The 18,182-nt window shown below is 37.5% G+C and overlaps 1 protein-coding gene across 2 annotated transcripts in view; it reads right to left on the reverse strand.

Annotated features, from left to right (window-relative positions):
* PRKG1 (protein kinase cGMP-dependent 1) overlaps positions 1-18,182 on the reverse strand; it is a 1,342,290-nt gene that overhangs the window by 1,243,618 nt on the left and 80,490 nt on the right. Inside the window, exon 1 of one of the 2 annotated variants that reach the window (XM_025395655.1) lies at positions 7,230-7,996. The exons of the other annotated variant lie outside the window; for it this stretch is intronic. Coding sequence (XP_025251440.1) covers positions 7,230-7,540 — 311 coding nt within the window. The 5' untranslated portion in view covers positions 7,541-7,996. Of the gene's footprint in view, positions 1-7,229; positions 7,997-18,182 lie in introns of those variants that run through there. 2 annotated transcript variants of the gene reach the window in all.

Here is an 18,182-nt window from a genome sequence, read left to right on the forward strand (position 1 = left end):
CATTCTGATTTTAATTGGTTTGTGGTACAATCTAGGAATTGGATTTTTATGTTCCCCAGGTGATTCTAATGTGCAGGAAAGTTTGGGAACTGCCATCCTACATTATTTCTTCCACTATTCCCAGTGTCATTCTGCTTCCTATTTAACTATTGGTGAACAGATATGCCCCAGAGAACAACCTATATGTTATTCATAAAGTTTTCCTGCAACTACCTAATCCCCATGGCCCTTTGGACAGTAAGAGAGCCTAGCAGTCAAGGAGAAAAGCTCTGGAGCTGAAATGCAGGATCAACCTTGTGTGACTGTGGGCAAGTTGCTTCACTTCTTCGCGCCCCAGAGTTCTTTTTATCATGCTGTGAAATGGGGATAATCCGGAATCTTCCTCACAGGGTTGTGTGCATCCTAAAAAATAGATGATCAGGCTGGGTGCGGTGGCTTACAGATGTATTCCCAGCACTTTCTTTGGAGGCCCAGATGCTGGAGAATCATTTGAGACCAGAAGTTCAAGACCAGGCTGTGCAACCGAGACCCTGTCTCCATAGAAAATTTTAAAAATTATCCAGGTGTGGTGTTATGTGCCTATAATCTTAGCTACTCTGGAGGCTGAGGTGAGAGGATCACTTGAGCCCAGGAGTTTGAAGCTGCAGTGAGCTACTGTTGTGTCACTGCACTCCAGCCTAGGCAGTAAGACAAAGAACCTGTCTCAATCAATCAATCAATGAATCATTCAGTCAATGAAAGAGGCAATCTATATAAAGCACAACAGCAGTGCCTGGCACAGAGTTAGTGCTCCATAAATGTTACCCAATCTGATGATGATAAGTAGTGTGATTCTTGACCCTTTTTATCCAGAAACAGGAGGCACTGAGTTGTTGCCCTTATTCTTGTCCTCTGCACTGTGGGCTGCACAAATACCACCAAGTCCTCACTGATGTCAGATTAAGGAGTATTTCAAAGGGACAATACAATGCATTCAAAACAAGCACTGGTCTAAAGGGAAACTATCTTCAGTATAGCTCCCTAAGAAGACAAGCCTTCGATATACTCCAATTTGCATGTCTCTTCTCTATGGCAGTCTTCATCCATAAAGTACTATCTTACTTGCAAGTTCTTTTCCAGTCTTGTCACCTGTTTACCTGCACACAAAGTCTATCAGTATTTTCCAGCTTCCTTGCAAATATGGCATAGCTTTACCAATACCCATCTCGTTTTGCCCTTTCTTGTCCCCTCAATATGCATTTCTTCTTCTCACTCTACTCTCCAGCTTTTTTCATTGCTTATAAAATTCACGCTTAAAATACAGGCAGCCTCCAGAAGCTGAAAAACAACAAGGTATGGAGTCTCCTCTAGAGCCCCCAGAAGGAAAGCTTATTGAATTTTATAAGCAATAAAAAAAGCTGGAGAGTAGTATGCTTATAAAATTCATTCAGAAATAAGAAACTTTTGAGAGTGTACTATTAGTTCCATCTTGTGTTAAACATCTGTTTTGTGTAGCTGAAGTGTTGTGCTATTGTTTATATTTACATGACAGTTTTGGAGGGAGAACATTCCTCTGCTCTTACGAACAAAATTATACTTACAGAGTTCAAACAGGTTGCACGCACTGAACTTCTCAGCAAATAAATGTTAAGGAGATGCTGAGGAACACAGTCATTACAGAAGATGGTGAGAGGGAAGCAGAACCGGCGTCAGAACAGAGTGCGAGGAAGCAGAGAAGGGCTGTCGGGGAAGGGGTGGCAAACAGTACCAGCTCAACAATTCAGATTAGGATTCAAAATGCCAAGGATGTGATTGCATAATAAGCTGTTGAGCATACTGGTAAATGCTGCTCTCAGCATGTGCTTATTTATCACATTGTCTTGCGTTCTCTGAGTTTGAAAGGTTCAAGTTAGAGGATCTGGAATGCTAGCAACAGACCCAGTCTCTTGGGATGGGCGGCAACACCTATGGTAGAGATGGCAGAAAGAGCAGCATCCTGGAGTTCGAATATGGTTGCTAGGATACCATGGAGACCCTCCACTGCTAGGCAGACAGAAAAAAAAAAAATGTGTCCATATGCCTTATAACCTGCAAACAGCAACAATAGAAACATCATCTGTGTTCTTCTACCCTTTCCCATTAGGAATCCAAAGAACAAGTATCAGGAGCTTGGAAATGTGGCCCAGTAGAGCAAGGAAGCTGGTCATTTATATTCTCAGGCAGTTTCTAGAGCCATTCTATTTAAGGGCTTACCAGTATCTTCATTATAAGATCCATTTTGGGGACATGCAACTTGACTGTGCTTCAAAATGCCCTAATAGGGTTTTAGCCCCCTGGTCTCATACATTTTTATAAATGCTTCCAGGACTTCAATTCTACTGCATAAACTATAATGTCAAATTAACAAACAACCTTAAATTGAAAACTCTATTAGAATAACATTAGGTTGGAATTTAACTCCTCTACAAAAACAAGAAAGATGACTTTCAAAAAAACAACTTCAGGTTCAATTCTCATGATGTTCAGTTTGCCTAGGTATGTGAGGAATCTGCAGTGCTAGTCTGTGGCATGAAATTCGATTATTTTCAATGGGAACATTTGGAAGTGAGTGGAAAAAGGAACCTGGAACTGGTTTCTTTAAGACTTCTAATCATCTGCTGTTTGCTTAAATTAACTACTCTTACCTAGTTGGTATAGTTATGACTATCAACAGGACTGTGATGGTGGGGGTTAGAAAGCTGAACTGATATTCTGGCATTCAGAACTGTATTAGTGGGTAACTATTAGTCCTTGGTGTAAAACATACACACACACGCACACACAGACACACACACACACACACACACACACACACACACAAATGAGCCTTAGCTATTCTAAAACCCAGAAGAATGCCCTCTCACCTACTTTATCAAATCATAGAAACTGAGATTCTCCTTCTCACTGGCCTAAACTTGCTTTTCCACAGTTCCCACTACAGTACTTTAGCACAGCCACCAGTTGCTGCCAATTCCCAGAGAGGCCCTGCTTTCTTTTTCTGTCCTGTCACTTTGCTAATTGCTTGTAATATGTTTCCCCAATCCCTATCTCTATCCCTCCCTCTTTCCTCTCATTTCCACTCACCTAAATCACAGCTATTTAACCCTTCTACTTCCACATGAGTCTCTGACACCATAAAACTAAACAGGCTTGATTGTATTTTGCCAACTAGTTGTCTTAGTTATCTCCCCTGTGACTTCCCTTACTCTATCTACTTTCTAGAATATTTACTTGTGCAGTATTGTTAACCCCTTGTTCACTCCTGGATGGTAGGACCTATGTAGCTCTTACCTCTAATGCCTTACAATATTTTGCACATCACAGGCAATCCCATAGAAGTATTGAACTGAGCTGCAGAGCACTTTTGGAATTAAATTTCTACCTTTCAAGACATAGTATGTTTTTATATTATGCCATCTATGATTACACTAGAATTCTAGAATTCTCTCAACTTCCAACAGAATGTAATATAGAGTTTTTAGGAACATTTTGTTTTTCTTGAGATATATTAGTATAAAGTCTAAAAGATCAAATAATCTCTTAAAATTAATGCCTCCCTAAAAATAAAAATAAATATTTTTATCCTCAACTCCTCCAAAGTACTTCAGGTATGGTGGCTCACACCTGTAATCTCAGCACTTTGGGAGGAGCAGGTGGGCTGATAACCTGAGTTCAGGAGTTCAAGACCAGCCTGGCCAAAATGGTGAAACCCCATCTCTACTAAAAAACAAACAAACAAACAAACAAAATACAAAATTAGCCAGGCATGGTGGCATGTGCCTGTAATCCCAGCCACTCAGGAGGCTGAGGTGGGAGAGCTGCTTGAACCCGGGAGGTGGAGGTTGCAGTGAGCCGAGATTGTGCCACTGCACTCCAGCCTGGGTGACAGAGCAAGACTCCGTCTCAACAACAACAACAAAGAAAAAAAAAGGAAACAAAATAGAACATGTCACAATTCTCTGAAATTCAGCAACAGCTTACAAAAATACAAAGAAACTAACAACTTTTAGGAACTCAAGTCTATATAATCCAACTGAAATAACTGAAACCCTGTGACATTAAAATGGAAAGGATTTGGGAATATTTTCAAAAGATAAGGGGTTTAGATCAAAATTTCAGGGACTGAATGTTCCAACATGATATAGAATCAATTTCAGGAATGAAACTTCATGAATAAAATTACTTAAGTCCATAAGAACTATTCTATATAGGCAATCAACAAGCTATCTGATCTCATATAATGAATGCTTAGGTTTTGTTTTTTCATTTTAAGGGTTTATTTGCACAATTTATTTCCAAATATAGTTTAGTAGTTTTACATTCTCAAGGAGTTATTTGGTAGCAGTGGAATATAGATTCCAATTTGCTACATCAGTTCTTTGCTTCACATAAGTACTGTATACAGATTGTGAAAGAGATCAATAAAAACACTCCTCCTACCTCATAGTTATAGTAGGAGTGTCCTGTCTGTGTGCTGGAATCTGACAGAACCTTCCCTCCAATTCCCACATTACAGGAAAAATTCCAAACCAAAAATGTTAAGATGATTCAAGTTATTAAGTTAATTTATATTTTATACTATTTTTAAACAACCAAATTTACCAAGAAAACAGAACTAAAGAAAAAAATTATAATCCTCAGAAGGCAACCTCAGTAAGCAAAAACTAAACAGATATATTTGCATATATGAGATAAATGAACAGAACATTAGTGGGGCAGTTACCTACATCTAAAAAAAAAAAAAACAGAATCAAAAACTAGCATGAATGTGAGCTGGAAATTAATGTGTCTATTTAGATACTTTCATTTTAACTTGAACTCACAATAATCTATATGTGTGTTTAAGAAAGATGGCTACGTTTAAGATGTAGTAAAGATGAAATATAAAGACACAAACACTTGTTGCCAGTAAGTCTGTGTAATCAAATTATTCATAGTGAAATACATTGAAATGCAAACAAGTCTTCTTTGGTTTGGCAGGTTTTCTTAACTCTTTGTGGAGCTACCTTGTACAACCATTCAAATAACATAAGATTTATTCATTTTGAATACAATGTACTTCTATTTTCCCTAAGAAAGGTACACTTTCTACTACTCAAGCCAATTTTTTTCTAGTTTTCTTTATGTAAGTGTGAAAAAAGAACAGATGTTTTTCCAAAATTATTTAAGCTTGGAAGGCATTCTATCATTTTCCTCAATAAAATACTTCAGAGTCACCCAAAGCATCATGGCAATATCTTAAGAGCTGAGTCCTTTAAAATACAAGTTATTAGTAAGAAATCAGTGTCAGGACACACAGCATTGTTTGATAGATAAAATTTGTAATATAATGGGACGCTGTAAATCATTTGCCACACCAGCTTTATTTTCCACTCTGGACCTTTTCTGTTTGTTAGTTTTTCAATCTAGTTATTAAACTTATCACATTGTATAGCTCATTCCCTACTGCCTAGAATCTTGTAAATCTCTGATGGAATGTTTAACTGGAGTTATCAGCTGGCTTGAACATGCTTCACTATGAAACCTATTTAAATGGTCTTTTTGTAAAAGCAGAGTTTGCTCTGTGTCACTCAAAAGTCCTGCAGATACGAAAACGAGATCCTATGGAATGTTTAAAGATGCAGAGAGCTGTCTTTGAGTTATTTTTTCATTATGCAAAACTTGGCCCAGGAGAGATGGTCCTGTACCTCGTTAGCTAAAACAGTCAGGCATGTCAGGACTGCAAATTAATTTACCAGAGAAAGCTGAAGTTTATTCAGATCACTCAGGGTTCTAAGGCAGACCTAAGTCTGCTGAACTATTAGGGCAATTTGGTGAGGTCGGAATCTCAGAAATGTTTATCCTTATTGTCTCTTTCCGCCTCCCTCGCAGAATACAAACTCCTCCCTAAACTAAGCCTGCATGAACAGCAAATGTTCCATGGGAATCAACATGTATAGGTATAACTTTAAGTTTTCAAAAGTAATAATTGGTACACACTGTGATTCCCCCCAAAAAATATCCAATAAATACAAGTAGAGATAATCGAGTATTTACTTTCTCCTTATATTAACTTGTTGTGTTTATGAAGTGGAGGGTTTCGACGGACCTTGTATTATTATGTAACACGTGCCATCCAGCCAATGTGATGTCGTTAGTAGTAGAGTAAGCAGTAACATCCTTGGTTTTATCAATTATGTTATTATCTATTAATTTAAAATGCCGTCTTTTGGGCGCTCTCCCACATTCTCTGTTAACCTCATGTTCCTGTAGCTTTACTCTCTATACGAACTCTGAGTTGAGTGTTGTATAACAAGTTTCATTAAATTTTTTCCATCCAAGTTATGAAGCCCACTAACATCAGAATTGCACAGTTCTCTCAAAGGCTAGAACAATGCCACAGTGGTTGCATTAGAAGCCAAGAGTAAGGCAAACAATGGGTCCACGTTTTAAGTAAGATAAGTGTGCTTATCTGTATCTAACCCTGGAAACAAGCAACCACGTCTTGGGAGATGGAGATGCTCCATTAGTAACATTATGCACGTTCCTTAAGGAAAACAAGCAATCTTCTGCCTCATATGTTATGAAAAAATATTTCTTCAAAATCAACAGACTAGTCTTCCATTTATGGATTGTAAATGTCATCCAATTCAGGAAATCAAAAATTCTTCCTTTTTCTATGTGTATTTGCTTATGTTTCACACTTTGATGATGACAAGAACGTCAGGTTTGAAGGGTACCAGCGTGAAGCGCCAGCAGGTAGAGAAATCCGGGAGAGCCACAAAAGCATAGAAAGTATGGGTGATATCAGACGCATTTCATTTCAAGTCTGATGAGCCTGCATTTAGGATTTTCCAGCTGGGCTGGTTTGCCAGGGTTTTTGGGAGACAGGGGGGCTTTTTATTTCTTCTCTCACACTCACACACACGGTCGGACACACACCTGGGACGCATTCAAACTCTACGTACACTAGGTGGCTTATACGAATGTATATGTATATTTAAAAATAATACCTTGACATCTGACAAAGACACGAAGGCAACGTATGTGCAGTGAGTCTGGCTCTGAGAAACGTGCACAGCCCCGCAAGAAGTGCCCGTTAAAATGAAACATTTCTGAGGATGAGGACAGACATGGCAAGCGGGAGGGGCGGGGGCCGACAGACAATACAGAGACCCGCAGCTCCCCACCGCCAGGGCGCCACATGGACCCGGCGCGTCACCCCTGCTTACTGTGGGCTCTTGGGGTAGAAGGGCAGGGTCACATGGCTGAGATCCTGGATGTCGAAGGCGGTGGGCTCGGCGGAGATCGCCTGCCGCTTGGTGCGCGGCTCGCCCTGCAAGGTGCTCGCGCTCTGCTTCTGCGCCTGCTGGGTGGCTGGTCGGATCACCGAGCGGTACTTGTCCAGCTCGTTCTGCAGCTTCTGGATCAGTTCGTCCTTCTGATCCAACTCCAGCTCCAGCTCGTCGATGAGAGCATCCCGCTGCCTCAGCTCCTCGATCTTCTCCTGGAGCGCGTACTGTAAATCCCGCAAGGTGCCCATGCTCCTCCGGGCTGCCGGGGGCTCCTTCCTGCCGCTGCTCCGCGTAGTGGGGCTTCCTCCCCTCTCCGATCAACTTTCCCCAAAGTCGCCGCTGCCTCCCGAGTGCCAAAGCTTCCTACTTGAGACCAAAGCCAGCCCTGGCTTCTGAGCATGCCCAGTCCGCCGGCTTCAGCCACCCAGAGTTTCAGTGCAGATTCCACTTCTCTGGGCTGGCTGTGAGGCTCAGAGTGAGGAGAGCAAACCAGCAGGTCCAACCCGGGATTAAGCCTGAGACGCGGTGGGCGCCGCGGCACGGGGTAGAAGAGCCGGGAGGCGCGGTGGCCGGGGAGCGGGAGGAGGGGACGTGAATGGGGGCTCCGAGGCAGCGGCTGGGCTGTCAGGGTCCCTCGCGCCGGGCGCCCAAGGAAGCTTGCGGGGCTTGCGGGGAGCCTGATAAGCCTCCGAGGCGCGCCGGGGGTGTGCGGGCGGAGCGAGGAGGGAGCTCTACTTCGGGGGTGGGGAGGTGGGAGGGAGGGGACAGGGAGGACCCCGGGCAAACTCCGGAGGCCTCAGCTGACTCCAGAGCCGACCAGCCTGGAGAATGTTGGGCTACGATCCTAGCGACGTACGAGGCATAGGGGACTCTGTATCATCAAAGCTCTGAGTTCTGGAGGTATTTTGACGGCCGGCCTCACTAAGGAAAGCTCCCGAGCGGTGTGGCCGAGCTGTCGCTTCTCCCACACCACCTTTCCCACCAGGAGCGCCTCACACAGGTGGCTAATGCTTGCGAAGAAACTTGCCTTTCAGGAGCTGCGAGCGAGTCGGCGCCCGCGAGGAATTTCCCCTTTCAGCCTACTACCTTTGGGAAAGCGTTGTGGGGTAGGGGGTGGGGGTTCTGATTTTATTCCCCCGAGGCGTTGCTACTCTTTACCTGCTCCAGATACTCTCCTTTCTGCCCCTTCCAAACTCTGATCAGGGAACTCTTTTAGGGCAAAGGCCAAAAACGGATTTGGGCCCTAGCAGGCCATTCAGCTTCCCCATGAGCCCTCCGCCTTGAGCTGGTGCCTGGGAATAGTTCTCTGATGGGCCTTGCTTCTTCCATTGGCTGAATTTGGCGGGGAGAGGGTGGGGGTTAAAAATCATTCCCGAGCTCCAAAAAGTTCATCTTGAAACTGAACCATACCTTTGAAAATATTACTTTCCTCACAATCAAGCTGTTAGGAATGTGTATTTCCACTTGAATGGCCAGGAAGACATCCTGACACAAACTTTAAAGAAGGGGGAAAATCGTGAAGGAGCCAGGGAGACTACGCAGGCTGCAGTGAATTGTACACTGTACTGCAGTCACCCCCACCTCTACCCACTCCCATCCCCATCCCTGCCCGCTCAATATTCCCCAAAATGATCACAATTAGGTAACTTCCTTTCTATCCAAGTATTACTCTCCCATCATGGGAACACATGTATAGAATCTTTAAATATCTGCCTAATACATACCTAAATTCCTAATATTTGCTTAAGACATTAACAACTCATCCGATTTTATAGCATCTTTATTGGCAGACTTTCTTGGGCACTCAATATTATAATCCTCAATGCTCTATGTGGTCATTCCTTAACACTAAAACAAAGTGGATAGAAAATAAAATTGAATTGCAATGCAATTCTAAAGTTAACAAAGAATAGTATCAAAATAACTTGCACACAGTTGCTTTTGAATACACAATTTTTTGTATTTAAGCTAGAGACAGAGGAAGGGAGGAAAAGAGGGAAGGAGGTCAAGGTATGTTAACAAGCTTGTTCATTTAAAGTGTGGTTGTTTGTAATTACAGGACTAAATGACAAAATATATGCAGTCCTAAATATTCTTTTATGTAGATGATTATCTAATAATTCTCTTAATGCCGATTACACAAGACACTTCATTTTTCTGCTTTCCAACACAGACTTTCAGAAGTGCATTTATTTCTAAATGTGATATATAAAATGGATCATTCTCAAAACATTTTCTTTTGCAATGAAGAAATGAGCAACTTACAAATATTGAAAATAATAATAGCTCTGAATTATTGTTGTTTTAATTAAAAGTAAACCAAGCAGAAGTACTGTGACTTTGTATAACTCACTGTATTCTAAAAAAACTTCCATGAAAATGTCCTTCTTCTGGGCAAAAGGCCAAATTCTTATTTAACCTGTGGGAATTCTTTATTTCCATGGGAAAATGTTTGATACAAAATGACTTTTTTCTATAGATCTATTATTGAGGTTCCTGAAGCCATGAGTTTATGTCTAAAAATATATCAGATACAATGTATACAGGACATAATTAGACAACTGCTAAGTTGGGTTCAGAATTCCAGGATTTTCTCTTCCTTTTTTTCCTTTTTTAGTTTTTCTTTTCTTTTCTTTTCTTTTTTCTGTGACAGAGTTTTGCTCTTGTCACCCAGGCTGAAGTGCAGTGGCACAATCTCAGCTCACTGCAACCTCCACCTCCTGGATTCAAGTGATTCTCCTGCCTCAGCCTCCAGAGTAGCTGCGACTACAGGCACCTGCCACCATGCCGGCTAGTTTTTGTATTTTCAGTAGAGACGGGGTGTTACCATGTTGGCCAGGATGTTCTCGATCTCTTATCTCATGATCTGCCCGCGTTGGCCTCCCAAAATGCTGGGATTGCAGACATGAGCCACTGTGCCCAGCCATCTCTTTCATTTTTAAAGTGAAAACAAATATTTTAAGTAAGTTTTTCATTGACGTTTTAGAGTTTATTTAGGGTTTAAATGGGGTCACTTAATGTTTTTGAGCAGCACAAAATAGAGAAGCTTCTTCCTCATTTGTAGAAAGTCTGTCTACATGTACAAAGGAAAATAAAAACTAAAACACTTTCCCAAAAATAAAAAATAAGACTTCAACCAAAAATATGTAGGCATTTTGGAAAAAAGTGAGGTTTTTTTTTACACTAAAATATGTAAATGTTTTTCACTATTTTAGCTGGCATATCTACATGCAATTATAGGATGTATACACATTACATTTTCATTTTCAATGTACATCTCATGATATAAAATATGTTCCAGGATGAATCTGATATTGACAGTCAGGAATCTGTTATAACAAACACAAAGAGAGTAAATAGCTGAAAAGACATGACTTTTACAATTGACTTTAAAAGGTGTTCAAGGAATAGAATCTAGTTATGTCAGGCTGTGTTATTTTTTAAAATTTATTTTCCCTTAAATGCTTTATAATTTCATATGCAAAATCCAGGATTCTAGCCTTTTCTCTTTCATTTTTAAAGTAAAAATAAATAGTTTAGGTATGTTTTTCAATGATGTTTTTGGCCAGCTGTTTAGCTCTTGAGCAATCAGGTTTCCATCTCAACCTTTTGAGTGTTTCCAATATTTTCTTAAACATCTTCTGCGTTGTACTTAGTAAATGCTGGAAATAAACCTTATGTGAAAAATCAAAGTCCTGCAATTACATCTTAACAGACAAATTATCTTTACTATGTGTCATATAGTAAACTTAACTGGCTAAATTACAAGATCAAAGATCAGGCACAAGTCTACTTTCTGCTAATTAGGAAGTGTCTACCTCAAATTCCTTCAGGGATAGAGTAGAGGAGAATGGCTTGATCTGAGCCCTGCCCCACTGCCTATCTGAGATGAAGCTTTGACATTAGATGCTGACAGTTAGAACAATGGAATTTTGAAGGAACTGAATTCATACTCTAGAATTCCATAATCAACTCACAACCTGCTTTTCAGCAGTCTTCCTTTTTCATAACTTTAATAAAAGCAAAGTTCTACTGGTAGCCAGACCAAACTGAGGCCTGTTAAACTCTAATATGCTCTTCACTCTTGCACCCAACCCTCATAATTGAGAATAAAAACTGACATGTCTTCCTTAATGGACCCTCAGAATCATTTAATGAGATATTCCAATAAAGTATCTTTATTATAATACTGGCTATTCAAAAGTAAATCTGTAGAATTTATCATCCTTCACTAAAAACATTATTAGCCCAAAAGAACTGTGCTAATTTTATCCACTTGTCCATTCCACTGATACTGTATTTCCTGGAAGAATCTTAAGTTTTGAAATTTTCTTCTGCCGTGTCATGTGTGCATCTTGAATGGAAAAAAATAAACAAACAAAAATATAGCTGAGCCTTTTAGGTGATAGAAGCTACCTCTTGCAGAAGATTGCTAAAAGTAACAAGTCCTCCTAAGAATCTAGATTTTAAAGCTACTATTACTGGCAGACATAATGGTTTGTTCTAAGTTGCTAATCATAATCAAGATCACAAAAAATAACTAACTGCCTTGACTTCTTATATGTATTGTTCATATAATCCTATAAGTTGAATATTATTAATATTCTATTAACATTAGAGAAAATGAAGGCACAGAATCATTCACTTAATCAATGGCAAAGTCTGGCTTCATATCCAGACTAGGTGATGTAGAGCTGAAGTCCCTACCCCTCATTACTTTCTGTAGAACTTATAAGTGTTGCTACTGTCCTATTCTGTATCCAGAGAGAGAAGAGTGTCCTTAACATCAACTTGCTTGACTCAGGGGTCAGGGAGGTGAAGAGGACAAATTTTAAAAATCCTGAAAGATCAGCAGCAAGGTTTTCAAAAAGTTCCTTTTCCCAAAACTGTCTTTATTTCAACAAGATTACATTCTGGTTCAGGGTACAGTAACTTGAACCCATTTGCCAGAGATTGTACTAATCCTAAAATTGCTTGAAATTGTCCTGTCTTTAAAACTAAAAGTTCTAAGTATCTTCCAGTCTCAGGCAAACCAAGAGAGTTGGTCACCCTATTTAATTCAAAATATCTGAGCCTCTCCAGTTTATAAATATTTTCAAATTTTGCTTTCCACATTACTGATAGAAAAGTAAAACCAAGGAAGATCTATAATGATAATACCTATTATTTTAGGCACATTACAAACCCACTTATACATTACTTTGTGTGAATATGTTTTAGGAAAGCAATCATCCTATTGCAATGAATAATAATGCACAACCGGAATTGTCTTTGGACTATAAAGGGGGATGAGTCAGACAATAGAATTTTAATTATACTTTGATAAATTAGACAATAATTCAAGGATCCCTTTTTGCTTTATGGTTTTAACAGAAACTGGAACTTACATTGATTCCCTACTAAGTACAGTGACTCAAGTACCAGCTATTTTATTAATTCCTGTAGAACTAGTTTTATAATTGTGTTTAGTGGATAGATTTGGCCATAAGGAATATATATTTACATGGATATAAGTACAAATCGAAATAGTTTGGCTGTTTTCAAGGTATAGTATTTCAAATGGTAAGTTCTGCATGGAAAAGAAAAAAAAATAAACCATTAATGATGAAAAACTTACTGCAGAGACTTGGAAAGTAATAGAGCACTGTACCATAATTGCTAATGTACTTAGCATTTAATACCAAATTAGTGTCACGCTTAATATTAGGTGAAATGAATTTTTATAGTCCCCTTCTTAAGATGACGGGAAGTTATTATTGGGCCTCAGGCTAAACTAGTTCTCATGAAAACTCATGAACTGTCTAACAAAATGAACATTTATTTGTACTCTTTAGTCAGCTGCTCATTTCCAATAGCCAAAAGAAAAAAAATCAAGAAGAAAAATATTAGGCTTTTTGTATTTTGAAATAAGAGTAAAATTTTTAAATGCATAAAATAGAATCTAAAATGCTTTATTCACAAGACACCATTTTACTGCATCTGAAGCTTAATGTATATGTACATGAAGCTTAATGTATATGTACATGAAGCTTAATGTATATGTACATGCAACATATCTACATGTATTATAAATAAGTTAGAGTTGCTCAGTTCCATTTCAGTGATTCTTCTGGTATATTAAATGTGCATCTTTTACTAAGGTAAATCATCAATATTTTCCACAAAATTTTCTAAAGTACTTTCAAAAGTAATTTTGATTCTGAAAACAGATTTGATATCATGGGGCTTATAGAATAGCTCTATAGTCTGTGACTTTTTTCTTTTTTGCTCTTATTTTTATTTTAACTAGTATTTAGCAGTTGATATAACTTGGCCATTTTCTTCTTACAGGTTTTGTAACCAAAATTTAAAGTAAAGAAAACCTAAATTTTGTTAGCAAACTCTTTAAAAATAGTAAGGTAAGAAAATACTAAAGATGTAAGAACGACAATAAAATAGAAATTTGGGTGAATTGAATTTTTTTTTATTAGTAGGTAAAATGACTGCATTGGGCAAGAGAATGATGTCAGGAAATTTGTTTATATTGTGAGAATGTCAGTAATTCAAGGGAGAGGGGGCTTTGCAGGCAAAAAGACTTAGTAGGGAAATACATGGAGATCTCCACTCTCATTAATTTAATAGGCATGGAAGTATCACCTAACTTCAAATTAAGGAATCTTCAAATTGTGACTTTTCTATAATCATCATGAGATGGAAATCCAGACATCCACTTTTCTAACGACAGGCAAATGAAGCAGTAGGCTAGTAAAGCAAATGGATATCATTCCAGGGCCAAGATATTGCCAAGTATTATTCTTGAAACAAGGATAGGAGCTCCAGGGTGGGGCCCAGGAGATGCATACATTCACCATGTATTTGTAACTAACTATAACATTATCATTCGCCTCGCCTAATGTAGGGTTTTAGAAAAGATTCAGTAATTCCTTTATGGTCTAGGCTGGATTTTTAAAAATTCATTTTTCAAAGCACAGGCATTTAATCTGGTAGATAAAGAATACTTTGAATATTAGTGGTCCAGATTTAAACTTAAAAGACAAATGTGCAAACACCTATATAATGAAGAAGTTACCCAAAACAGCAATATCTAAAGTATCATATAGTTTCAATGCACCATATAAATAAATGTACAATAGGAACTTTCACACTTTTTTGATATTAGCGCAAAACACAATTACACATCTAGAATCTAGTGTCTAGAGTTACTGTATTACATACAAATTTTTTTGCTCAAAGAGTTAATGTAGAGAGTCATTATGGAAAATTCATCTAATTTTTCCCTAAAATATAATACAGCCAAAATTCTAATCATCCAGCTTCTTTAGAAAAGCATCTATGTTGACTACAACTTTTAAGTGGAAAAAATGACAGGGAAATCTTCACAATGTTTATTTGTGGAATATTAAAAGCAATTGCTGCTGTTAGGAACATGGAGAACTTAGTGAAAATTGCTTACTTTCATTTTCCAGTTTCCACTGGTCAGACCCTCCATCGGAAAACTGCAAGTAATATTTTCTCAGCAGTCACAGAACTAAAACTTACCTAAGATAACAGTGTTTCCACGTTTGCTCTATTTTTCAGTTTACTTTATGTCACTCTCAAGGGTACACACAAATAACATACATATACATACATACAAACACACAAATACAGAGAATTAAACATATGCCATGGTTTAACATCTCATCCTATCCCACCTCCCACAGAAAAAAAAAAAAAAAAAGCAAATGTGTCAGCTATGATGTGAATGTCTCCCCCAAAGTTCATATGCTGGAAACTTAATCCCCAGTGCAACAACATTGAGAGGTGGAATCTTTTAAGTGGTGATTCTTTCAAGAAAAAAAGTAGTTGTATAAAGACACATATTTTCTAGAAAATATTCAAAGTGACAGGAAGAAAACATGGTTATCATGGATCTTAAGCAGGCAAATATGTTGTTCTAAGAGAGGTGTCAAAGTAAAGCTCTGCTAGCAACCAGGTGACTCTAATGCAGAGCTTTCCTCAGAATGTTAACTAAAGAACACTAGTTCCTTAAAATGGTAATAAATGTAATGAAAAAGAGTTTTATGTTCAAAAATGTTTGGGAGACATTGAGAAAAAAATAAGAAAAGAGATTTCTTTCTGCATTATTATCAGTACTTTTAACTTTCCAGTATGTATTATGAATTTCCAAAATAAATATACAGTAAATACAAAAAATATTACATACTGTATATACTATGTAAATAAATGGTAAATATATACAATTGTTTAACAACTAAACCTTCCTTCTTCTAATACTTTCAGTATTGAACCTGAGTATTCATAGCATTTAATACTTTAAAAGTCAGACAATTTAATAGAAAGTACAAGCATTTTCTCCATTTGTGAAATCCCCTATTGCTATCTACATACACAGCAATATCTGAGACAAGAACACACAGTTCTATTCCCACAAACAGTACTGTCAACTACTCGCGTCTCCCCTTTCAAACCACAATCTGCCCAGCCTGTGACCACAGCCAATGACATGACAGAAAACCATGAACATATAACAAATTTGGTGCCTACAGGAAAGATTAGCCTTGCCATTTGACCCATAATCACATTTCCTCCCTTTAAAATTAGACTAGGTCACAAGATTATTGCTTAGGCTGGGAAAATGTTCAAGGAAGGACTACAATGGGATCAAAATAGGTAGAGCATTTGATGAGTAATGAATTACTTAAGTGTTACAGTGATCCTTTAGTTCTTTAAGTTCTCCAAGCATTAAGCAATTATGTTTTAACATTTCATAGCTTCCAGTGGGAATTCTCTTTTTGCCTGTGAAGCCCTGTTCCCAACCCCTTTCACTACCTTCAAATCCTAGCCCCATCACTGCCCCATCACCGCCTCTCATCTCTTGAGTTGTTTATTCAATAAATCTATTCTTCAGTTCTTCCCTAAAATAAAACTACCTCTAATAATCCTTCAGAATCATCCCCATAATATTTTCCCTTCTAAAAGCACTTTATCAGAATGCATAATTATATATTACGCATTATAACCCTAACCCAAACGCTAACCCTAATATTTGCATACATATTTGTTAAATAGATACTTCTCCCATTAGACTGTAAACTATGAAAGCAAAGAATTATGTCTATTTTGTTCACCAATACCTAGAACAGGAAGGTGCTCACTATACTTGCTAATTGTGTTGAATAAATAAAGGTAGGAGTAAATGCAGTCAACAACTATTTATTTAATATGCAAAACACACCTCTCTGTGGAAAGGAATCAAAAGGGACAAATTTTCTGTTTATTGATGGTGTTGTGTGATATTTAATAAATCAAACATATCAGAGGCTTAGCTTAAACCTGTCTGTATGTAATAAATCAAATATATCAGAGGCTTAACTTTAAAATGGGTTTTCTTCTACAGAAAAAAATAATAATAATCCCTATTTGAACAACATATTTGCCTGTTTAAGGACCATGATAATGATGTTTTCTTCCTGTCACTCTGATTTTTTTTCTAGAAAATAATGTGTCTTGATATCCAACCACTTTTTTCAACTCTCTTAATGCACTTTTAAATCACCATAATCTCACCTTCTTTCTTACTCTTAGACTTATAATATGTTGTCTTCAAGGTACAGCGCTCTTTTATGTAACACTGGCAATGTCTACAGAATCAACAGTTTTGCAATTTCTTTTTTGTTTCTTCCACAGTTCCAGCTACCCCTTCAAAAGCCGACTGCTTTATTTGGAGTTGGCCTTCTTTACTAGAGCTTCTTAATACATACATCTTGTAGAAAACTATTCATATCATTTGATATTATTTCAAAAGCAGATGCTTTCAATTAAGATACTTAGTATCTTCCGTGATTATTAACAGATGCTTGTGTCCTACCTGATCATTTATAACTTGAAAGTTAAGATTCAAAGTCCAAGAAGCAAATTTACATCCATCTGCAAAATTCCTTCACTAACTTAATTCTTAACATACATATACTTATTTCCAATATCCTCTCCCTTGTTCTTGCTTTGCTTTTTCCACAGAATGTCAGAGTAGGCCCTAGATATAAAATCATAAGCTTAACATCACGATCAATTGAACATAAAAGTGCTAACTTTTGGGAATTAGCAATAATTATAAAGTCACAATGCTATGTTAAATAGCTGTTCAATTCAATCAAAAGACAGGAATATATGGTTTGTTAATGCAAAAAAGAATATTTCTCAGGTAGATGTTTTCTGTAATTTTAAAAAGTCAGAAAGAAGACTTCATAAGCTCTTCAAATTTATTAGACTTGAATATAGGTCTTGAAAAAAGTAATTGTTGTCAACCTTAAAAAACCTAAAGACAAGCCATCCCTATGAGAAAATAAAATAAATCCTTATCTATTAAAGAGTCAAATTTGAAGATAAAAAGTCAAAGCCTTGCATATATATATATATATCCCAAAAATCTTTATAAATTAAGCTTTTAACTGCAATGTTATAATGTTGCTTCAGTGTCTAAATAGAAATTTAAGTTTCTGATTCACAACTGTGTGAAACTTCTAGATCTTCAATAAAACGTTAGCATTAATAACCATGTGAATGTAAGAACCCTTCTGGCATTGCATCATTTATCTTTAGTGGTTTTAATTATATTTTTCCTCCCACAAACTGGGAGTCTCATGATGCAGTCATCAATATACCTAATCCTTTTGGGAGCACCATTTCCCAAGACGAAAAACATATGTAATTAATATTAATAAAGCTCCGCAACAGAAAAATGTCATGTTGATATGTATATGCCTTTCTATATGTAGAAAATATATTCTTTATTTTATTCAGTTAAAAATAGTATTTTTCGGAAAATAGTTTCTGATTGAGATTTAAATGTTTCATTTTTTAAAAGTACAAGGTAAAGCAAAGCATCAC

Source organism: Theropithecus gelada, chromosome 9 (assembly GCF_003255815.1).
Source record: "Theropithecus gelada isolate Dixy chromosome 9, Tgel_1.0, whole genome shotgun sequence".
NCBI classification, from domain to species: domain Eukaryota; kingdom Metazoa; phylum Chordata; class Mammalia; order Primates; family Cercopithecidae; genus Theropithecus; species Theropithecus gelada.